At 42.3% G+C, this 24,169-nt stretch overlaps 2 protein-coding genes across 14 annotated transcripts in view; one reads left to right on the top strand and one right to left on the bottom strand.

Annotated features, from left to right (window-relative positions):
- The window catches only part of WDSUB1 (WD repeat, sterile alpha motif and U-box domain containing 1), a 50,220-nt gene extending 40,617 nt beyond the window's left edge, over positions 1–9,603 (top strand). For all 9 annotated transcript variants that reach the window (XM_025404619.1, XM_025404623.1, XM_025404622.1 and 6 more), the window contains one exon: positions 9,210–9,603. In XM_025404619.1, the coding sequence (XP_025260404.1) occupies positions 9,210–9,367 (158 nt within the window). In that variant the 3' untranslated portion in view covers positions 9,368–9,603. The remainder of the gene's footprint in view (positions 1–9,209) is intronic.
- A 2,852-nt stretch (positions 9,604–12,455) lies between these two features.
- Positions 12,456–24,169, bottom strand: part of TANC1 (tetratricopeptide repeat, ankyrin repeat and coiled-coil containing 1) — a 262,804-nt gene continuing 251,090 nt past the window's right edge. For 4 of the 5 annotated variants that reach the window (XM_025404493.1, XM_025404494.1, XM_025404497.1 and 1 more), the window contains 5 exons: positions 20,768–20,900; positions 19,348–19,439; positions 17,158–17,304; positions 16,228–16,328; positions 12,456–15,544 (listed from right to left, as the gene is read on the bottom strand). In XM_025404493.1, coding sequence (XP_025260278.1) covers positions 14,113–15,544; positions 16,228–16,328; positions 17,158–17,304; positions 19,348–19,439; positions 20,768–20,900 — 1,905 coding nt within the window. In that variant the 3' untranslated portion in view covers positions 12,456–14,112. Of the gene's footprint in view, positions 15,545–16,222; positions 16,329–17,157; positions 17,305–19,347; positions 19,440–20,767; positions 20,901–24,169 lie in introns of all 5 variants that reach the window. The other variant, XM_025404498.1, reaches the window with a different exon arrangement.

Below are 24,169 nucleotides of genomic sequence, written 5' to 3'. Positions count from 1 at the left end.
AGAGACCTTTATCCTGTTTTCTTCTAGAACACTTAAGGTTTAGGTCTAGGACTTATTTCACATTTTTGTATATGGCTTTCCTAAATGAATATCCAGTTGTTCCAGCATCACTTGTTGAGAAATCATTTTATTAACGAATTACTTGGCATGTTTGTTGAAATCATCCAACTTACATCACAGGTCTATTTCTAGACTTTGTATGATGTGTGATTGAGTTTTATGTCTATCTAGGGGCCAGTTACCACAGTGCTTTGATTACTGTAGCTTTATAGTCTTTTTTTTTTGAGACAGTCTCGCTCTGTTGCCCACGCTGGAGTGCAGTGGCTCCATCTCGCCTTACTGCAACCGCCGCCTCCTGGGTTCAAGTGATTCTCATGCCTCAGCCTCCCAAGTAGCTGGGATTACAGGCGTGCAACACCACACCTGGCTAAATTATTTTTGGATTTTTAGTAGAGATGGGGTTTTGCTGCGTTGGTCAGGCTGGTCTTGAACTGCTGGCCTCAAGTGGTCTGCCCGCCTTGGCTTTCCAAACTGCCGGGATTACAAGCGGCCGTGCCTGGCCGCTTTTATAGTAAGTCTTGAAGTCAGGTAGTGAAAATCACATGACTTAGTTCTTTTACTGTTCTGATTATTCTTGCTGCTTTTGCATTTCCACATAGATCTTAGAAACACTTTCTCAGTTTCCTGGCCAGGATTTTCACTGGGATGGTGTTTAATCAGTTTGGAGTTGAACTGCTCTAATCCATGAACATGGTGTCACTCTGCATTAGCATTTGCTTAGGTCTTCTTTTCCTTTATAGGTTTTGCACATTTTGTCAAAATTATCTTTAAGTAACTCATTTTTAAAAAATGTTTAAATGTTTACTTTTTAGAGATGAGGTCTCATTCTGTGCCCAGGTTGGCATGCAGTGGCACAATCTTTTTTTTTATTATTATACTTTAAGTTGTAGGGTACATGTGCACAACATGCAGGTTTGTTACATATGTATACTTGTGCCATGTTGGTGTGCTGCACCCATCAACTCGTCATTTACATCAGGTATAACTCCCAGTGCAATCCCTCCCCCCTCCCCTCCTCCCCATAATAGGCCCCGGTTTGTGATGTTCCCCTTCCCGAGTAGTGGCACAATCTTAATTCACTGCAGTTTTGATCTCCTGGGCCCAAGTGATCCTTCTGCCTCAGCCTCCCAAGTAGCTGGGACCACAGGCACCTATTACCAGCCTGGCTAACTTTAAAAAAATTTTTATTTTTGTAGAGATGGGGTCTCTGTTGCCCAGGCTGGTCCTGAACTTCTGGCTTCAAGCCATCCTCCTGCCTTGTGCTCCCAAAGTGCTAAGAATTGGGAGCTCATATTTTTATAACACTGTACAATCTGCTCAAATAGAAATACAATTTTATATATTGACTTTGTGACCTTGCTACATTGAGTAGTAAAGTCATCCTTCAGTAACCATCTCCCTCAATACAAAACTCTGTGGATGCTCAAGTCCCATATATAAAATGGCGTAATATTTGCATATGACCTACACACATCCTGTCCCTCCAAATCCTCTCTAGCTTACTTACGCCCAATACAATGTAAGGGCTTTGTAAATAGCTGTTATCCTGTATTGGCTTTTTTTTTTTTTCTCTCATCAGCAGTTAGTTGAATCAGTGGATGCAGACCCCTTAGATACGGAGGGCTGGTAGTAGCTTTTTAACAGAAGCTTAATAGACTTTCTTCATACAGGAGCGCGTCATCTGTAAGTAATGTCGTTCTTTCCAATCTTTTCCTGTTATTTTTGGTCAGAATTTCCAGTACGATGTTGAGAAGAAGTGGTGTGCAGACATTCTTACCTTCACCTGCACTTAGAGGGAAAGTATTCAGCTTCCACCATTATGTCAGCTGCCCTTATCAAGTTAGTTCCCTTCTATCTCCAGTTTGTTGAGAATTTTTAGTCTATTGACATTTTTTTTTCTCCTTTAGACTGTAGTAGGATAGATTGCTTTATTAGTTTACTATTGGATGTCACTCTCTTGGGTCTGGCTTCTTAAACATGTTTGTGAGATTCATCTATATTGTTGCACAACGCAGTTTAATTTTCATTTCTGTATAGAAGTCCATTCTGTTGATGGGCATTGTTGGCTGTTACAAATAGTGCTGCTATGAACCTTTCAGTACATGTTTTTGGTTAACATATGTATGCATTTCTGTTGGCTATATTCCTAAGAGTAGGTATATATAAACAGCATTCCAGAGTGGTTAAACCACTTTCTACGCCCACCAGCAGTGTATGGGAATTCTAACTGCTTCACAGCCTTACTTTTTCCTATTTTCCGTGTCTTTCATTTTAACCTTTCTGGTACCACACACATTTATTTTTAAATTTAATCGATGCTGTTATAAGAGACAATAGAGACACATACCTTGTATAATCTGCCCAGCTTTCCCCACTGGTAACATTTTTCAAAATGATACTATTATATCACAACCAGGATATTGACATTGCTAGAACCCACAGATCTTAGATTTCCCCAGTTTTACTTGTACTTAGTTGTGTGTGTGAAGCTCTACACAGTCTTATCCTGTCTAGAGGTTTGTGATTACCTTACTACAGTTGAGACAGAGTACTTCCAAATGATAACTGCACCCATCATCTCCCTACTGTCTTCCAACCCCAGCCCCTGGAAACCACTAATTTGTCCTCCATTTCAAAAATGGTATTATCAGTGGAATCATGTAGTAAAAGAGCTTTCAATTGGCTTTTTTTTGTTAGCATAATCCCTGTAGATTTACCACTCATTTATTTTTAACCTTCCTGTGTTTTATAAGTGGTTCCTATGGGAAACGAGGATTGGGTTTAAAAAAAAACAAAAAAAAAAACTCAATCCTCATCATTAATAGCAGAATTGAACCGATTTCTATTGTGATTATTGATACATGTGTGGAGAAATTCCTGCCAGCATAATTCTAATTTCTCTTCTGTTTTCCTTTTCCCACCTATATTTTTCTGAATTGAACACTCTTTTTTTCAGTTTTTCGTTATGTATATTTTTATATCTATTGAACTAATTGCCTCAGAAAAACTTTCAGGACCTGTTTGTATTTCTTGTACGTCATTTTTATTTTCTGTATTCTCATGTAGCAATGATATGATTTAGGTATATCCTTCTAGATATTTTTCCATCCATTTACAGTGTCCTGTAACAAATGGGTTATGATGCATACTTTGTTTATTTTTGAGAGGGAGTTTCGCTCTTGTTGCCCAGGCTAGAGTGCAGTCTTGGCTCACTGCAACCTCTGCCTCCTGGATTCTCCTGCCTCAGCCTCCTGAGTAGCTGGAATTACAGGCATGTGCCACCATACCCAGCTAATTTTTTGTATTTTTAGTAACGACGAGGTTTTACCGTGCTGGCCAGGATGGTTTCGATCTCCCAACCTCAAGTGATCTGCCTGCCTCGGTCTCCCAGAGTGCTGGGATTACAGGTGTGAGCCACTTTGCCTGGCCCGATGCATACTTTTAAAAAGTTGCTATCAACAGTGTATCCGAGAAAACACCATTTGTCAGTATATTCAGAAGTACATGCTTCATTCTTATCTGCGGGATAGCATTTCCTGGTATGGATGTCGGCAAAATTAACTCTTACTCTGATTCTATAGAAAACATCCAGCTACTTGGGAGGCTGAGGCAGGAGAATCACTTGAACCTGGAAGGTGGAGGTTGCAGTGAGCCGAGATTGCACCACTGCACTCTAGCCCTGGCGACAGTGCAAGACTCTGTCTCCAAAAAAAAAAATCCCCAGTTACGTATTTATAGGTACATTTGCATAAATTCCTAATACTGATAGGCAGTGCTGTACATCTGTAGTTATGTCTAATCTTTTAAAAAATTTGGCTTGGTCATTTTTGCCAATTTAGCTGTCAAGATAATCTGTTTTGAGACAGGGTCTCACTCTGTCACCCAGGCTGGAATGCAGTAGCATGATCTCAGTTCACTGAGACCTCTACCTCCTGGGTTCAAGTGATTCTCCTGCCTCAGCCTCCCTAGTAGTTAGGATTACAGGCACGCACCACCATGTCCGGCTAAGTTTTATATTTTTAGTAGAGACGGAGTTTTGCCATGTTGGCCAGGCTGGTCTCGAACTCCTGACCTCAAGTGATGCGCCCGGCCAAGATAAATTTTAGAATCATTTTATGTTACAACATAAAGTGGTATTTTGGTTAGAATTACAGAAAACCTAAAAACTAAATGTTACCTGGGGCTAAAGAGTAGAAATGCCAGCCCTGCACTGGTAGGTGTTCCATCTAGATTATTTCTTTCAGGTCTATTCAAACCTGATCTGCCCACTCTGCTTTTTAGAGCCTTTGCTGTGTTTTAACTTGGTTATACTCTGACTTCAGGTATGCTTTTCAGTTGCAGTTCAAGTATACTGTCTAATTCCTATTTGTCTTTGTAGACTTTTCTCTTTCATGCCCTTCACCAGTTCTGGAAACGTTTCAGCCATTCTCATCCCTTGCACCTTCTCTCTCAAGTCTTTCTAGGTGTTTTTCTTGGACCTGTCTACCAGTTGTCTAACTGCCGTTTACCTGTCCAGTGAGATTTTTAAAAAATTTTAGTTACTATAGTTGTCCTTTCTGGAAGTCCCATGTACAGGGAGAGTAAGAGCATTGTCTGTGGAGCCACACTGCTTGGATTTAAATCCCAGGTCAGTTGCTGCCTACCTGTGTGACCCTGGAAAGTTATTCAGGCCATGCCTCAGTTTCCTCATTTGTAAAATAAGAATGCTAACAATATCTTACATCATAAGGTTGTTGTGAAGATTAAAGAAGTTAATATAGGTAATGGTGCCCTGGAACCGTCTAATGATACGCTATTTGGCAATAAGCACTTCAAAAGATGGTCAATGTCATTGATGCCAATCAAAACCATGTCATACCTGTTAAGATGGCTAAAATCAAAAAGTAGGAAAATACGTGTTGGCAAGGATGTGCAGAAAATGGAACCTTCGCATGTGGTTGCTGTTGAAAGCAGTCTGGAAGCGCCTCAGAAAGTTATCACAATTCCACTCCTAAGTATATAGGCGGGATAATTGAAAACACATGCTCATACCAAAAGTTGTACAGGCATAGCAGCATTATTAGTAGCCCAAAGGTGGAAACAACCCAGATGTCCATCAACAAGTGAATGCATGAAATGTGGTATAGCCATACAATAGAATACCAAGCCATGAAAATGCACAAATATATAGAGGATAGACCTTGGAAACATTATGGTAAGTGCAAGAAGCCCGATACCAAAGGCTGCATAGTGTATGAGTCCCATTATACGAAATACCCAAAACAGGCAAAGCCATAGAGACAAAGTCAGAGGCGCCCATGGGCTGAAGGGGCAGTGACTGCTAATGGGTATGGGATTGATGGAGTGATACACAACTCTGAGATACACCAAGAACCACAAATGGGTGCATTTTATGGTGTGAAATATATCTGAAAAAGAGCAAAACGCAGTCACAAGTAACAGTTTCTGCAGAAAGCATGTTTCCCTCTCTAGGACGAAGGAAACAAGTTGAGTTTCTTAGAACCTCAGTCTCTCAGGGCCAGAACTCAGGACCCCAAGGTGGGGGAGCTACACAGCTGGTGTTCGTTTCTATAAGGAGGCAAAAGTAGCACAGATGTGAAGCAACCAAAACAATCCAGAGACTGGGCTTTCACCATGTCGCCCAGGCTAGTCTTAAACTCCAGGGCTCAAGTGATCCACTCACCTCGGCCTCCCAAGTGCTGAGATTAGAGGCGTGAGCCACTGAGCCTGGCCGACTTTCTTGTATGATAAAAAATACATATACCTTGGCCCACAAGCCGGTGGAAGCATTCCCATTACAGTCAGGAATATAAAGGGTGCTCTCTCTCAGCTATTGTTTTAGAAATACTAGCCACCCCTTACCCCCCCCCCCCCCCCCCCCAAAAAAAATTTGAAAGGGAAAAACCCTTTCTATATAACTGTATATGTAGAAAGCCGAAAAGAATAGAAAATCTACAGACAATATGAATTTTGTAAAGTAGCACGTTAAACAAGATTCAGTGAACCAAAGCACTTAAAAGTTGTAACTGAATACTTAAGTTACAATAACAAAAACTAGAACAAATGAGACCTGAACTTGGCTGGGTGCAGTATAATCCATGTCTGTAAACCCAGCACTTTGGGAAGCCAAAGTGAGAGCATTGTTTGAGCCAAGCTGTTCTAGACCAGCCTAGGCAACATAGTGAGACCCCCTTCTGTACAAAAATTTTTAAAAAATTAGCCCAGTGTAGTGACGTGTGCCTGTAATCCCAGGTACTTGGGAGGATGAGGTGGGAGGATTGCTTGAGCCTGGGAGGTCGAGGCTGCAGTGAGCTGCCATCATGTCACTGGACTCCAGCCTGGGTGACAGAATGAGACCAGGAAAAAACCACACACACCAAAACCCCAAACTTATTATGTAAAACTTTCAAACCTACATAAAAACGAAAACATCGCTGTGAAAGTATAATGGCAGCATGCTGAGGGCTAGGAAGACTCAGTGGCAGTGGGATGTCAGCTTTCTCCATTTCATAGGTTTGACGTGATCCTGATAAAACTTTTTACCGAGAGATACGCAAGGTGATTCTTACCGTGCAACCTAATAAGAACAGCAAAAATAACCTAGAAAAAAACAATGAAGAAGGTTGCTAGCCCTATGAGATGTTACATGTTGAGAAGCCTCCGTAAATGAATGTTTAGTGTTGGCCCAGGAATAGAACAATGGAAAAGTTTAAAATCCAGAAATCAATCCATGTGCATTTGGAAATTTAGTGATTGATAAAGATAGAATTTTAAATCAGTGGTAAAAATTACTTCCAACAAGTGGTATTTTGACAATGGAACCACCATGTGGAAAAGGATAAAACTGGATCCATCCTGCATACTGTACATTTAAATTTCAAATGAATCAGAAACCCAGACATAAAAAGGGAAACCTGCAGAGCGCAGCAGCTTGCACCTGGAGTCCCAGCTATTCTGGAAGCTGATGTAGAAGGGTCACTTGAGCCCAGGAGCTCGAGACCAGCAGGACCCCATCTCTTCAAAGACTTTTAAAGTTCCAAAGACAGTGTAGGTAAATTCCTTGACAGAATTGGGAAAACTTCGCTATCTGGGAGTCAAGGGAGAAATTGATCTAGTGTTGATATTCCATATATATGAAATCTTAAGGACAACCTAATAGAAAAATGGGCAGAAAATATGAATAGCTCACAGGAAAAAGAAAAGCAAATAGCTCAAACATATGAACAAAAAGATTCTCCATCTGATGTATTGTACCATTGCTTACCTAGAGACTGGCAAAAATCCAAGAGTTTGACCACATCTACTGTTGGTTAGGCTGTAGGGGAAAAAGGCATTCTCAAACATTGCTAGTAAGAATGAAAAACGTAGAATTCCTATGGAAGGAAATTGGAACTATCTAGTGAGATTACATATGGTGCTTTAGCAATCCTACTTCTAAAATCTCCCCAAAACAAAAGTGACACATGCACAAGACTTCATTGTAGCACTATTTGTATTTTGTGTGTGTGTGGTTTTCTTGGGGTTTTGTTGGTACAGCACTATTTGTAAAAGGCAAAGATTGTCCATCAATACATCTTTACAGTGGAGTACTGTGGGGAAAATAAACACACCAAGGTGCAAAACAGTGTGGCTAGTATGCTAGCTTTTATGTAGTGTGTGTATGTACTGTGTGCACATATACATATTTGAAAATGGATTGCACATAGTAACTTATATGGGAAGGGTGGGGAACAAGGATTGGACAGGTTAGATTAGACCCCTCTGAAGGTACCTTGTTTTATAGTTTTAACTTTTTTTTGAGATGGAGTCTCACTCTGTCTCCCAGGCTGGAGTGCAGTGGTGCAATCTTAGTTCACCGAACGTCCGTCTCCCAGGCTCAAGTGATTCTCCTGCCTCAGCCTCCTGAGTAGCTGGAATTACAGGCACCCACCACCATGCCTGGCTAATTTTTATATTTTTAGTAGAGATAGGGTTTTGCCATGTTGGCCAGGCTGGTCTCAAACACCTGACCCTCAAGTGATCCACCCGCCTTGGCCTCCCAAAGTGCTGGGATCACAGGTGAGAGGCACCACGTCCAGCCTATGGTTTTAACTTTGAAACCCAGTAGGTGTGGTTTTCATACACAGTATTTTGGGACCACTCTAGTGAATCTACCTTGATGACAGAAAGAACCATAAAGTAATCTTAACATTTCTTTCAATTTTATGTTAGTAAATATACTGGCATTATTTTGAAACAATGACATGTACTATAGATTAAATGTGTAAATGAAATCAGGAACCCAGATTTTCAGCTTGAGAAAGAGCTACAAGTATAAAAATGAAAGTAGTGAAGCAAAAGTCCAATCTTTACCTGTATAAAGGCAAGTAATTTTGCAAGAATATGGTTTTAAAAAAAACCTTAGCGTCTGGGCATGGTGGCTCACGCCTGTAATCCCAGCACTTTGGGAGGCCTAGGCGGGTGGATCACCTGAGGTCAGGAATTCGAGACCAGCCTGGCCAACACAGTGAAACTCTACTAAAAATACAAAACATTAGCCGGGTGAGGTGACGGGCGCCTGTAGTTCCAGCTACACGGGAGGCTGAGGCAGGAGAATCTCTTGAACCTGGGAGGTGGAGCTTGCAGTGAGCTGAGATCTCGCCAGTGCACTCCAGCCTGGGCAACAGCATGAGACTTGGTCTCAAAACATAACCTAAGTCCCTTCACTGTCAAATCCTTAGTGGAGTAAATTCTGTCATCTCAGGGTATCTATCCGTTTTCCTGACTTTTCAAGGTGTTGGAAAATTTGCTGAGTCATAAGGCTCTTTTCAACAGCTCTGATGGGCAGTTTATCCTCACTCCCACTCTACCTAGCTCTGTTCCTTTCTTCTCTTCCACTGTGTCTGAATTTGACAGGATCCCGGTCTCAGTGGTATTGTTCAAAGAGTTTATAATGTTATGCTTCTGGGTAATTTTTGCTTCATATATCTCCATCCAATCAATGCATTTCAGATGTTGTGGTAGAGAGATTTTTGGGGGTGGTGGTACAAGACAGGAATAACCCTTAAGTCATAATAAAGGCCTCCGCAAGGAGTTTTTACATTCACTTCATTTTAATAATCCTCATTTCCCTTTCCTACGTCATGTAATTTGTGCAATTTTTTTTTTAGATGGCTATTCATATGAAAAGGAAGCAATAGAAAATTGGATCAGCAAAAAGAAACGTACAAGTCCCATGACAAATCTTGTTCTTCCTTCAGCGGTACTAACACCAAATAGGACTCTGAAAATGGCCATCAATAGATGGCTGGAGACACACCAAAAGTAAAATTGTTGATAGTGTATTGTTTATATTTTCCGTGGTCTCATTTGAATGATTTACAGGTAAATATTAATCAGACATTATTAAAAGCAAAACAGGAAAAAGGTAAACTTAAATTTAGTTACCTATAAACATTGTGAATTTTCATTCTTTAAAAACACATGGACTTACTATAAAAGCCTTTTTGTACTAGTGAAAAAAGTCTTCAGCTATGTAGAAATAAAGTTATACTTTAAATTGCAGTGCCCTAATTTTTTTAAATTCCTCTTAACATCATTCCCAACAGTGCCCACATTTATTCTTGTTAGATGTAGGTCATCTCTATAACTGAAGATTGGACTACTCTAGAATAATAGATGTTTACATTCTAGTTAATAGCCATTTATTCAATAACTCTTTGGAGCCCTTTTAAAGAGAATTTGTAGCAAAATGGTTGTAGATTGTTTATGATTAAATTGAGAAAAATCACTTCAGATATTTAAGCAATTTTTTTGGATTTTAAGTTTTCAGGATAATGATTTTCTTATTTTCCAAACCTAGGTACGGGTTAGGTGAAATGAATCCTGAATAAGTTGACTTTGCGGAAATATATAAAGTGGCAAACTCTAGCCTCCCTTCAGAATGAAGAATTATTAAAAGTCCTCACATATAATTCTAAGCTGGAGTAACTATACAAAGGCATCTTTACACAATAGCCTGATATGTTCACTCCAGAAAAAAACTTCAGGTTCAGGAAGTGAAGGTGGTGCTCACTTCTTACTTGCCTGTCCAAAGTTGTTACATTTGGAAGCTATCCGCGGGAAGCTTGTTAGAACTGCACCATCAGTGCAGGCTGGGTCTCTGGGCCTGCACCCTTCTTTGCACTGTTACCCCCAAAACTCACAATGGAGAATTGTTCAAGAATGCTGAAACTTGGAAATAAAAAGGGAAAAGCAATGTAAATATAGGAAAAGGCTGACTACACATTTTATAAACTCATGGCTAATATGCCGCATGTTCACAGAAAGGCAGCAAGCCTTGCTAACATGGAAATCTCCAAACACCATTTCTTTATAATTCTTTGTAAACATTTTAACTTAGTGTATTACTAAACTTTGTTAACCTTTACGTCATAACTAGGATTCATGATAAATGGTTCTAGAAAACTTTTTTATTCATATGACATGCTTCTCACATTCTTACTATTGAGGACTAGAAAGGCTGGAAGCATGTTCTTGGTGTTTTTCTGTTGTATTCTTTTAGAGTCTCAGTCTGTCGCCCAGACTGGAGTGCAATGGTGTGATCTTGGCTCACTACAACCTCCGCCTCCTGGGTTCAAGCAGTTCTCCTGCCTCAGCCTCCCTGGTAGTAGCTGTGATTACAGGTGCGTGCCATGACGCCCAGCAACTTTTTGTATTTTTAGTAGAGACAAGGTTTCACCATGTCAGCTAGGCTGGTCTTGAACTCCTGAGCTCATGATCTACCTGTCTTACCCTCCCAAGGTGTTGGGATTACAGGCGTGAGCCACCAGGCCCAGCCGTTTTTCTGTTGTACTGTTTAGGGAAAGTATGCTAATTTCAACAGAACACTTTTTAAACTTGAAAGAACTTACCATTGGTCCAACTGTCTCTGTTTTGATAAACAGACTTATTTTCCAATTGAGGTTAGCTGTTTTTTAAATAAAAGTTACTAAAATCATTCAAAGTCATTGCTAGAAAACGCAAAAAGGCATTTTTAAAATAAGTGTTAAGGTATTTTGCTTTTTTTTTTTTGGAGACGGAGTCTTGCTCTGTTGCCAGGCTGGAGTGCAGTGGCATGATCTCGGCTCACTGCAACCTCTGCCTCCTGGGTTCAAGCGATTCTCCTGCCTCAGCCTCCTGAGTAGCTGAGACTAAAGGCACACACCACCACACCCAGCTAATTTTTGTATTTTTAGTAGAGATGCGATTTCACCATGTTGGCCAGGATGGTGTCTATCTCCTGACCTCATGATCCGCCCACCTTGGCCTCCCAAAGTGCTGGGATTACAGGCGTGAGCCACCACGCCCAGCCAGTATTTTGCTTTCTTTTATACTTTACCAGGATAGTTTCTTGTAAAACAAAACTGCTGAAAACTAAGATGCCAATAATTTACCTGACACACCTCTTTTTGTATAAAGCAAACCAAAGCTGAACAACTGTCTTCCATACAAGCAAACCAAAACCACCAGTAACAGGGGACACGACACAGCCCCCATGCTGGGCACTCCAGACCCCACTGTTTGTTAGTTCAGGGCAATGTGGAGCAGCAATACCTACCCACCACCCAGTCCTGTCGGGACTGACCATGAGCTTCCTATGGATGTGTTACCTCTTCCTGGCTGGGCCAAGTACCTCACTTACCTTTACTAAGTATATATCAAAATCATAATGTACAATAACTTACGAGAAGATTCTTATTAGCTCCTTTACAGGAAAAATCATCATCTAATGACAAGAATTATGTATTAGGCGATACTTTCCTTCCCATCCCATTTTTGTTTTTAGCCTTCCATTGAATATAAAGCTGTAAAGCACTGAAACTACTTAGTCTTGCTAGCAATAGCAGTGACTAGATAATAACCTAAGGTATTATGATGTTTAAGATTCCAAGAATGTTATCACAATACAACACAGTTTAATGTTCTCTCTCATATTACTTTGAAAAGTGTAGGCATAAAGACAAACATACTTTTAACTGAAAGATAATACAAATGTGTTAAAGAACAAACTGTCATAACAGTGTTCAGTGTGTTGCCAAAGTGTTTGAGAGTTGCAGTAGTAAAGATGTCCTGCTGCCAGTAAAAACAGACACCAAGATGTCTTGAAACACATAGGAAGTATATGTTGCTTTCCTGCATGCTTGCTTTCTATTTGAGGCAAAAAGACTAATTTGGCCCTTGAGTATTGTGGAATTTCTAGCAGCTGTCACCCTTATTCTGAAATTATAAAACGAAATTAAATATGCATTTTGTAGTGTTAATATAAAATATGCTTTTCACTATTCCCTCTAGGGTAACAAGGATTAAAAGCAACAGAGATAGCTGTCATCAGGCTGTTCTCTACTTATCCACTGACTCATTTAGTGCAGAACACATTCTATTAATAGTCTTTATTCCATATGGAAAAGTACAGTAGTTGTGCAGAAACAAAACTAACAAAAGAGTAAGACTTTCACAAATATTAAAGAAAATAAATAAGCCATAGTAGTTACAGCAAAACTCATGGAAAGCCTATAAAAATGATAAAGCTGTCCATACGAAGTACAATTGTACACACAGGAACAACCATTGAAGAATGACATCAGAGGTTCCTATTTGTACAAAACCATAATGATGTTCACAGGAACTTCATTACAACGATTCATTTTAAAACATTCTGCAAATATATAACTTCCTTCTCCTCAATTTTAGAAAATAAATTTCACATCCCAACATATAAAACAAATACACTCCTACCTCTCTCAAATTAGCATTTTAACATCTTCCAATAAGACACCATTTTCATATAAAAATACCTTTAAACCAAGGTTCATTCCTGTACCTTATCTTTACAAATGAATTAATACATCAGCTTGAACTTAAGTAGCACCTCAAAGGTGTTCATATAAATGAGATAAAGTGCTGTTACTGGTATACTGTTAACATGCCATAATACATCATTCAGTGCAATAACCAGCATGGATGAAGCTTATAGAGAACATGCAAATCATGACTGGGGTTTTCTTTTTTGTTTTTAGATTAACTACATTGAAATAGTTCTATTTACAAGTCTGAATAAAACTGGGCTATTTAATATATACAACATGTGACTATAAAGTACTAATTGTACAACAAAACAAAAGCAACAACCAGTCCTATCTTTAGTATCTGAATTAAATATTGTCCTTAGAGGAGCTTGGAAGGATTGTTCCAGAGCACTATCATTGTTAAAAGCAGTTTGGAAACCAGGTGAGAGCTAACTTTTAAGCGCCACTAAAAATGCTGGTCTTAGCTAAAATTTAGCTTGAATCCACTTGACCACCAATCATGATTCCAAATGGCTTATACTGTTTCCAAATATCAAAAACACCTTCAAGCACAAATATAGGTTCCAAAAAAAGGTGCTATAAAAATATATGAATAAGAACCATAACACAGAAATAAGTGTTTAATCCCTTTATAGAAACTGCTATGAAGGGAACAATACTTAGGTGTTCTCATATTTTGCTTAAAAAAATTGGCTGCGTTTACAGTCACACTTATATTTAGCTAGAAATCACTCAGAACTTAATTTATATGTATATATTAAATGGGATTTGACTCAATGGAACTGTAACTGTAAAATTCCATTGTTTCCAGAATACATCCCTCGGATGTACATCACTTGGGCATGAGTTAAACCTGTCACTCTTTAACAACAGACACATTTACTCTCTAAGTAGGTACTGTGATTTTACCACATAGCAAAGGCAAGGAGGAAAGTGGCAAAAGCCAAACAATTTCGTAACTGAAAGTCATTAGTTAATGTCTTCTGGGCTGTCTCAAAATTTTAAGTTGATATAGTTTTCAATTCTGTTTAGCATTCTTATTTATGGTGACTTCTAGCTATTAAAGAAGTTTTATCCCACATTTTAGATATATCAATGGCATCAGATCCACCCCAAAGGAAAAAAAAGGGCTAAAAAATAATTTTTCTGATGAAAAAACTATTTTAATTTACCACCAGGATTAAACACACTTTCCCCAATTCCACAAATGGAGCTTTTTTAAGGCTCACACATTTGACTCTATGAATGATCGCTTTGGTTTGGCTGCAGTGAGGTGGCTCCTGTGGGCTTCATTACTGATATGAGGCTGCTGTTTGGAGATACTTTCCTGGTACAGGTGAGACACAGTCTTAGTTATCCTGTTCTCTTGACAGTGGACTGGAATTTGGCACTTGTTTTCTTCTAGCTCCTTCACCTGTGCCCCATTATGGACACTTGCACTCAGGGTAGAAACGGAACAGGTTTTGGCTTGGTTATTACATCCTCCCGCTTGCACGAGGGAGGGCTTCTCAGTGGCAGCGGACTGCAGGCCAGCTGCAGATGTGTTTGCCAGCAGCCGCTCTGGGGCCGGACAGTGCCAGGCGCGGCTTGGAGGATTGCTCTGCTGTTGGAACCTCGCAGTCTTATCCATGATGCCCATGAATGGCGTGTTGCGGGGTCTGTGCTCCGCTGTACCGCCCTGAACGTGGGTTACAACCTTGTCTTTAATTCGAGTATCTGGTCCTTGGACCTTGAAGCCATCTGAAAAACTGCTGCTCGAAGTCAAACTACTGGTTGAACTTGACATCTTTATGCTGCTGGATGGAGAACCAGAAGAACCTGAGCTGGTGAGGGAAGCTGGGTGTCTCATGTCGCTGCTGGTCGCCAGCCCACCTTGGTTTGGAGGGGCTGCCTCCACAGGCATGGAGGAATGAGACAGAAGCCTCTCTGTGGTTTTCGTCTTATTTGGTAAAGGGTGCGCAGAGCCACTCTCACCGCGCTGCAGGCGGACATTCTGGCTGGGGCCCAGCCGATCCCCAAAGTGGCCACAACCAGCTCCGGCAGTGAAAGTACCTGTTCCCTCTAAATGCTGGGTTCTGCTCCCAGCAGGTGTGGCAGCGATTCTCCCTGGCATGGGACTCGGAGGAGGGTTCTGAGAAGAGATCTGAACTTTTGTGCTGCCATTTCTCAAGGCCGACTGGCCAGAGCCCAGGTGCTGGCTGGTTTTCACGATCTGGGCCTGCTTGGAGGGCTGCAGGACCAACCCTGGCTGGGCCACAGGCTCTCTCAGGGGCTTGCCAATTCCTGCCCTGCTCTGTGGCGATACTGGCCTTCCTTTGGACTGTAACCCTTCTTGAAGGTTTCGGATGTATGGGGAAGGGACAGATGAGGATGGCTGGGATCTGGGAGTCGGGGAAACAGATTCTTCCTGGGGAGAAGTTTCTTCCTCTTCAGTCTCCTCAGGGTGAAAGTGGTCACTTAAGCCAGGGGTTGGGGCGTCCTCTTCGTTCTCAGAGTCATTGGGTGGAGCTGGTGGCAGGCCCTGCTGTTTTTGCTGTTGACTCCTCTGGAGTTGCTTGCACTCCTCTTCTACACGGGCCAGAAGCCTTTTGATTTCCTGATTGGTGGGACAGAGTTTCACAGCCTCTTGCAGGTCAGCGAGAGCTGCCACGAATTGCCTTCGTAGGAAAATGTAAGGTAACATTACAAGTCACACACAAACATGCTCAGAGTATAACTGTTCATAAAAGAGCTGTGCTCAAAGGAAAGAGAAGTTAGCAAGTGAGTTTTGAACACTACAGTGGTGGCCAGGACCCATTTAACCAGCCCAGAGTTACTCAGCTAAGTGGCAGTGCTAAATTCTAACCTAGATGGGTGTGACTCCACAGCCCTGCTCTCCATAAAGACTGGGCCAGGAATAAGGGGAAGCATGAATCCGTGGACACCAGAATCCTTTTAATATTGTTACCATCCCATGGTAACACTGTGCCCACCTCTCATTCAACAGGCTTATATCACTCTTCCCCTCCCCTGAATTTCCTAATGCCCCTAGTTGGCAGTTTCCCTGAAATACGGACTAAACTAGGTAGGAAGTTCATGTTGCAGTAAGTTCATGTTGCACCTGGGGGGAAGGGTGGGAAGGAATAATTACTGAGATGGCAGGAGAAAATAGAAGTTTACTCATCACTGATAATGTCCACTGCCATGCCTCTTGGAAGCAGGTAGTAATACTAATTCAGTATTTAAAAGGATGAGAGGCACCTGAGCCTCTCTACAGCAAAACCTCCCCAAATTCGACAGACAGGTTTGATCCCATAGGAAAAAAGTCTTCTCTACACACAAAGATAACTATGGACAGTACCTGCTGTTTCTCTTTGCTCTTGCTCTGGCATAAAAGGCTTCATAGGACTTGGGCTTCATTTCGAGAGCCTTGGAAGCAAATTCCTCTGCCATGCCAAAGTCCTGGTGTCAACAAGAAATACAGGAGTCAGAAGCACTGTGGATACACGATTATGGGAAGCCCTTCTAGCTTTGTTAGAAAGGGTAGAAGTGCCCTAAGGCACAGCCAGAGAGGGAGGAAGGGAAAGGTCTGTTTTCTGTTCATTTTTAAAGTGAGGAGATAATGACAGTTGATTAATATCATTAGGAGAATAATCCACTACAGAAAACAGTGGTAGTAACAGTGCCCAGAAGGCCAGAGGGTGGAACCTCACACCCCAGTGGAGAGGCAGCCTCAGAGAGGAGTGCAGACGCTGCATCCATTCTGGCAGCAGGGCACAGAAGCAGGCAGCTCAACAGACTGGGGCACGAGGATGCAGTTAAAAAAAAAAGGTAGGAAGTACAACTGAAACGGATCTACTAGTTACAAATTGACTATGAGTTCCCCACGACTGGTTAGAAACGAGTTACTGGCAGATCCTCTGAGCAAATCTAACAGAAGGCAGGCCCACCACACTAGGCTTGGGTTGGACTCTCGTGAACCTGGGGATGGCAGTGCTGGCAGCATCACTGTTGGGAAGCTGCAGAGGAACAATCTGCATTTGCTTCTCATCACTGAGGCCAAGGAAATGAAACCCAAGTGCATTCCTTCAACATCACGCGAGGAGCGTAGCAGCAGTGACCAAACGATGGTCATGGATAGGAGCTGTTTCCCACATGCCAGGTTCACATAAATGTGCAAGCAGATTGGACAGGAGGGCCCAGGATTTGGTCTGGAGAAGGGCGGGCCTTCACCGCTGGGGAAGGGCTCTGTTGCTGGAAGACTGGGTTGGAATAAAGGGGCACAGCTTACATTTGTTTTTCTTCGGCATCGAGACAGATTGAGATAGAGGGAAACCCTTAATTCATTGAAGGGTCTCATGTCCTCTCCGAATCCTTCTCGAGGAAACTTCCTTAAGGCATACTGGTACCTCTGGGCTGCTTCTTTCATCTTCCCTTTCTAGGATTCAAAAATCACAAACATTTGTCCTTTTTCAGAGGCTGTAAGATGAATACCCTCCCACACCCGGAACACCCTGGGGAGTTTACTCCCCGCTGCAAACCCATGACAGAACATTGAAAGCATCCAAATAAGTGTCAAGGTGGGAGCTAGTTCACTAACTGGGCTGACGCACGTGGGTTTCACTGTCCTCATACGCACCCGCATCCTGTGGTTACACCGTGAGAAAGAGTCTGTGAACTGCTAGATTGATAACTATCAAACTTAATGCATCAGATTATCTTCTGGTATGTATTTTTGAAAATTATTTCAAGAATGATCTCATATCTAAAGATATTTTAATGCTAAGCATAACAGAAATCAGATGAAAAAACTGATCCTATTCCTAGGACAAGTAGCCTCTTGTAGATAAACCTAGAGAGCTTGCTGCAGAATAATTTTTCTTCTAAGAGGAACTAAAACATGGGATTTAAAAATCAGAACAGCACCACACATCATTTTCAAAGCTAAAAAAATCCATTTGCTCAGTCAGTCCCACTGCACAGCAGGTATAAAGCCTGTTGAAAATGGCTTCGTATTTCCGACATAATTGCCTACTAAAATCCATATTAAAAGCACTTCAAAGCCACAACAATACACACTCTCAACTCAATTTCAAACTGATTCCAAGCCAGGAACCCTGCTGGGTCATGCTATATTGCCTATTTATTTGTTACTATTAAAAAAAAAATGAGAAGGAAAAAGTCTACAACATAGCAAGTACAGCTGCCTAACAGTAAAAAGGATGAACACGGTCATCATCTAGTTTTTCCTATAATCTTTTAATTCTGTCTGGTCACAGAGCTTCAAAGAATAGTGACCTATGCAAATGGCCTGAATATCTATCTAAACCAGGGGTTGGCAAACTATAGTTTGGAGGCCAAGTCTGGCCGACTGCCTGTGTTTACAAATAAAGTTTTATTGGGACACAGCTGTGCTCATTCACTCTGTGCTATCTGGGGCTGCTTTTGTGCCCCCACAGCAGCACTGGGGAGTTGTGACAGAGGCCACACAGTCTGCAAAGCCTAAAACATTTACTGTCTGGCCCTTTACAGAAAAAGTTTGCTGACCTCTGACCTAAACTGTTGTCTTATTTTAAAAATATTTAAAGTGAAGTTTATTGATCTGAAAATTGTATTTCCACTTCCAAGGGAAAATGGAAAAAATTAATTCAGTCTCCTGAGTAACTGAGGTGTTACTTGACTATATTAAGTAAAAATATCTCTAAAACCGGTTTCAAATTCTAGAAATTCATAGATATTAAAAATTAGATAGGAAAGGCTTAGGAGACAGAATGACCCTTTTCTTCTAGAAACATTTGCTGGGTGTTCCTCTCCCACATCTCATGACGGTGCCTCAGCATGGTGTTCTGAACTCAGAAGATGAAAGGCTGAGGAACTTCCTCTATGACGTTCAGTTGACCTAGAGGTGACTCGGCTTCACGCATGGCTTCAGACAGTAAGCATCACTACAGCCTCAAGGATTAGCTCAGAAATAATGGTTCTCAGACACGAAGAGAGGTGCTTTCTACCTTTAAGATTCTGCCAGTAAGATATTAAGCCAACAAAGTGGGCATGAAGCCAGGTCAGCACCTCTTGGCACTTTTTTTTTTTGAGACTGAGTCTCACTCTGTTGCTGAGGCTGGAGTGCAGTGGTGCGATCTCAGCTTACTGCAACCTCTGCCTCTTGGATTCAAGTAATTCTCCTGCCTCAGCCTCCCGAGTAGCTGGGATTACAGGCACCTGGCTAATTTTTGTATTTTTAGTAGAGATGGGGTTTTGCCATATTGGCCAGGTTGGTCTAGAATTCCTGGCCTCAAGTGATCCGCCCACCTCGGCCTCCCAAAGTGCTGGGGTTACAGGCGTGAGCCACCACACCCAGCCACCTTTTGGCACTTCTATTACATGGATTCTGTGCAGCAGCACAGCTATGGCCATTATATACCCAGTTAAGAGCATGCTCCGAGGCAGTTTCAATGGCAAAGAAAAGGGCGGCACAACTTACTTTGTACATCACATTTCCTTCCTCCATTAATTTCTGTAAAAGTATAATCAAGATATCAGGTTTGGAAGTGGCCATCGCCCAAGCAGCATTTCCTGCAAAACAAACACACATTCAGAGGCACTTCAGAGGCCCAGGGGAAAGGATTCCAATTCCTCCATGGCCCCACAGCTGGAGGTCAGCACCAGCAGGAGCCCAGCTGCAAGGACCACAACATGACGAGGGAGGGAGCAGGACGCTGGCGAGGCTCAGTTGCTAATCCTTTCCACTGACCTGGGCACTCGAATCTGTCCTTGTTATTTTACTGAAAAAAGTAATGAGAAACAAAGGCATCCAAGCAGCGAAGACTCATCCCTCCCTTCCGAGTGGGATGTGGGGGAAACTGATTAAATGAGACCTCAGCACAACCTCCTCAGTTCCTGCAGCAGCCACCGTGCAGGCATGTGTTCTCAGCATGCAGTCCCTGCGCCCTGTCACCGCGCTCTACTCCCAGATGTCATGGCTTCTCTCTCCTACCCTACAGCTCGGCCACAACCTCTCTAACCCCTGCCTGAACTCTCGGGACACTGTGGGAGGAGTGCTGAAGAGCACAGCCCTGGAGCCAGCCTGCCAGGTCCCCATGGCGAGTACCACACAGCAGTCCTAGGGGAAGCCATTTAGCTGCTGGGTGCCTTGGTTTCCTCATCTGTAAAATCATGGGATTGTCACTGAGACTTTCAGGGCTGTGGTAGGGATTAAGGCAGAAGATGAAACTGCTTGGATAGTTCCTGGCACTGTTCACTGCTTGACAGTACTAGTGAATAGCATTTCCCTCACAGTGCCCTACCCAGAGCTAATCTTGACCAAGGGCCCCACACATCGAACCAAAATAGGGACCCTCCCCACATCTGGAATGGTGTGTTGTGTCAAAGCCAGCCACGTGGAAAGGGCTTTCCCTACTCAGGGGCCCTCCCATGATCCTCAAGTATCGTCCTAGTTTGTCTCCATGAAATCATACTACTACTACTTCACAGAAACTTGCTGTGGTGGCCACTTCCCCACACAGCTGACTGGCTGCTCTAGAAGAGTGGCTCAGCCTCTGCTGCTGCTCAGAGTCACCTGGGGAGCTTTCAGCAGCACCGCCCAGCCCCACCCCACAGCAAGAGGCTGAGCCAACTACTCTCTGGCATGGTTCCTGGCCACTGATACCACTCCAGACTGTCCTTCAACACCAGTCTCTGCTTTCCACACCCTCTGCCAGAAACACCGTGAGCTACTTACACATTGTGTATAATGATGATTAAGTGAGACTGAGAGAGAGAGATCTGCAAACATCTGACATCTTACTTCCTAACCTGGGAGCAGGTCACTCTCTGTGCTCTCTAGGCTTCTACAATCGGGAGCTCACCCCTCCTCCTGCTCAAGGGAGGCAGTGCTCACTGACCTAATTTGGCTCCCTTTCTGAGTAGCGCCACCACTACGGACGTGTTTCGGCAGCCGATGGCTCTGTCCAAGGGCCGCATCCCGCTGTGGTCCACATGCTCGATCACAGCTCCCTTCTCCACCAGGTACAGCACCTGTAGGGACAGCAGAGGCCTGAGCAGCAGCTGGGGGCAGGAGTTCAGGGGTGCACATGGATTTGGCGGGGGGCAGTCTTAGTTTCAGTCTGATTGTAGATGCCTCTGCCTATTAAGGATCCTAGAACAGAAATAAAGTGGACACGAAAGAGAGAAGAGGAGCTGCAATCCCCAGCTAAAACCTTCACTGCTGAAGAGATTTTGCTGTCAGGGATGAGGAAAGCAGGGGACACGCTGCCATAGGTGGGTGTGTGCACACATGCATGATCTGTCATCTCATACCACTCCCCAGGTCACAGAGATGGGACACAGTCACCTTTGCATCTCCAATGAAGTAGGCAGCAGACTTCTGCAATGAGCTCCAACAAATGAGCAGGCCAAAGCAGTGGTGACTTGAGAAATACTCAGACCCACACAACCTGAGCACGGCAGACTGTTAAGATTGGCAGCTTGGGACTGGATGGACCTGAGTATAATCCATTTCAAAGATATTTGAAGGAAATTGGGAAAATAAAGATGGCAAGTTTGATACCACGGTACAGGGACTGATTTGATGTGACAAAACAGCTGTCACTTGAACTAAACCGGAAATAAGAGGAAGAAACACTGTGGTCACTCAAATTTCTCCATTTACTGGAGTGATTTTAGCCTATAACCATTTTTTAGCCTGTGGCTATTTTAGATTTTCATGTGGATCTAAAAAGATATGCTTCCTATCATCCACTCCACTATTCAAAATGACACTAAGTAGAGGGATTATCTATATAAAGAACTAAACCCAACTACAAAAACCAAATAACCTCATCTTTAGCATGGGCAAAGGACTTGAATAGATTTCTACAAAAATGATCAACGAGTGGCCAACGAGCATATGAGAAGATGTTCAACTCATACCCATTACGATGGCTACTATTTTAAAAAAAAAGAAAAAAAAAAAGCTACTATAGAAAAAGCACCAAGACCCAGACATGCAGGGCCATGGCTTCCACTGCCAGGTTTGCAAGCACCTGTCTCTCTAGCTAGTCCTTCCACAAGTACTGGCTGGGTGCGATGGCTCATGCCTGTAATCCCAGCAATTTGGGAGGCCGAGGTGGGCGGATCACCTAAGGTCAGGAGTTCAAGATCAGCCTGGCCCACATAGTGAAACCCCATCTCTACTAAAAATACAAAAATAAGCCAGGTGTGGTGGCACAGGCCTGTAATCCCAGCTACTCAGGAAGCTGAGGCAGGAGAATCGCTCGAACCGAGGAGGCGGAGGTTGCAGTGAGTTGAAATTGCATCACTGCACTTCAGCCTGGGTGACAGAGTGGGACTCCATCTAAAAAAAACAAAAAACAAACAAAAAACAAGTATTGGTGATGATGTAGAACAATTCTGGAAAACTTGTGCACTGTGGTATGAATGTACAATGGTGCAGCAGCTGTGGAAAAAACGTAGGGCAGTTCCTCAAAAAATTAAAAATATAATCACTGTATGAGCCAGAAATTCTGCTTCTGGATATATCCCCCAAATAACTAAAAGCAGGGTCTTGAATAAATACTTGGCCACCCATATTCACTGCAGCATTATTCACAATAGCAAAAAACATAGAAGCAACCTAAGTGTGCACTGACAGATGACTGGAAAAACAAGATGTGGTATATACGTACAATGGAGCAATATTCATCCTTAAAAAGGAAGGAAATGCTATTCTAACACACGCTACAACATGGGTGAACCTGGAGGACATTATGCTACGTGAAATAAGCCAGTCACAAAAAGACAAATACTATATGATTCTACTTACATGAGATCTCTAAAGAGGTAAAAAACTCACAGAGACACAAAGTAGAGTGGTGGCTGTGATGGGCTGGGGGAGGTGGAGAGTTGTTTAACAAATACAGTTTCACCTTTGCAAGATGGAAGGTTCTAGATACTGGTTGTACAACAATGTGAATATACTTAAACTACTGAACTCTATATGTTTAGAAATGGTTAAGAGTAAATTTTATGCTATGTGTTTTTGCCACAATATTAAAAAAATGATGTTAGAATGCTAAGTTCCTTCACTGTTCTCTAATTTTGATAAACTACAGAATGTGGAAAGGTAGCTGAAAAATAAGTGTAGACATGTGAGATTTAGTTGAGTATGTTTTTGAAAACTGACATGAAATAGAGTTTACAAGGTATTGGAGTTGATACCATTTAACTCTGACAGCGCTGCCTTCTAAAAGCACCAAGGCACAGAGGTGCAGGGCCATGGCTTCCACTGCAGGGTCTGCAAGCACCTGTCTCTCCAACTAGTCCTTCCATTAGATGTATTGAACTACTGGAAACTGGTAACTCTCATGTAGCTGACTATTCCTCTGGCACCTACTGGGTGCCTAGGGCATGCAGCCTGACAAAATCACAGTTTCTGCCCTGAAAGACATTTCAGAGTTCTCAGTTTATTAAGGTTTTATTCCCTCAACCCTTGATTAGACATGGGCATTTGGCAAAGAGATAAAGATAGTGTCCAAAGCTTTCCATATTATTTTTAGGCAATGCCATATCACTTTAAAAACAACCAGTATATGTACATGATGAAATACTATGCAGGCTTTAAAAGAAGGAAATCTTGCCATTTGCCACAACATGGATGAACCTGAAGGACATTATGGCTAAGTGAAATAAGCCACGCACATAAAGAGAGCATGATCTCACTTATATGTGGAATCTAAACAAGTTGAACTCACAACAGAAGCAGAGAATAGAAAGGTGGTTACCAGAGGCTGGGAGACAGAGGGACCTGGGGAAAGGGTAGGCACTGGTCAAAGAGTACGAAGATTCAGTTAAACAGGAGGAGTAACTTCTGGAGATCTGCATTGCACTGCAACTAGAATTAATAACTTTAAAAAATTATTTTATTTATTTAATTTTATTTTATTTTTGGAGACTGAGTCTCACTCTGTTGCCCAGGCTGGAGTGCAGAGGTACGATCTTGGCTCACTGCAGCCTCCACCTCCCGGGTTCAAGCAATTCTCGTGCCTCACCCTCCCGAGTAGCTGGGATTACAGGTGCCCACCACCACGCTCAGCTAATTTTTGTATTTTTAGTAGAGGTGGGTCGCTTGATCTCGAACTCCTGACCTCAAGTGATCTACCCATCTTGGCCTCCCAAAGTGCCAGGATTACAGGCATGAGCCACTGTGTCCGGTCAATACTGTATTGTTTATTTCAAAACAGCTAAAAGAGATCTTAAATGCTCTCACCAAAAAGAAATAATATTTGGGTGACAGATACATTAATTAG

Source organism: Theropithecus gelada, chromosome 12 (genome assembly GCF_003255815.1).
Source record: "Theropithecus gelada isolate Dixy chromosome 12, Tgel_1.0, whole genome shotgun sequence".
NCBI lineage: Eukaryota > Metazoa > Chordata > Mammalia > Primates > Cercopithecidae > Theropithecus > Theropithecus gelada.
This window is presented reverse-complemented; position numbering and strand designations above follow the sequence as displayed.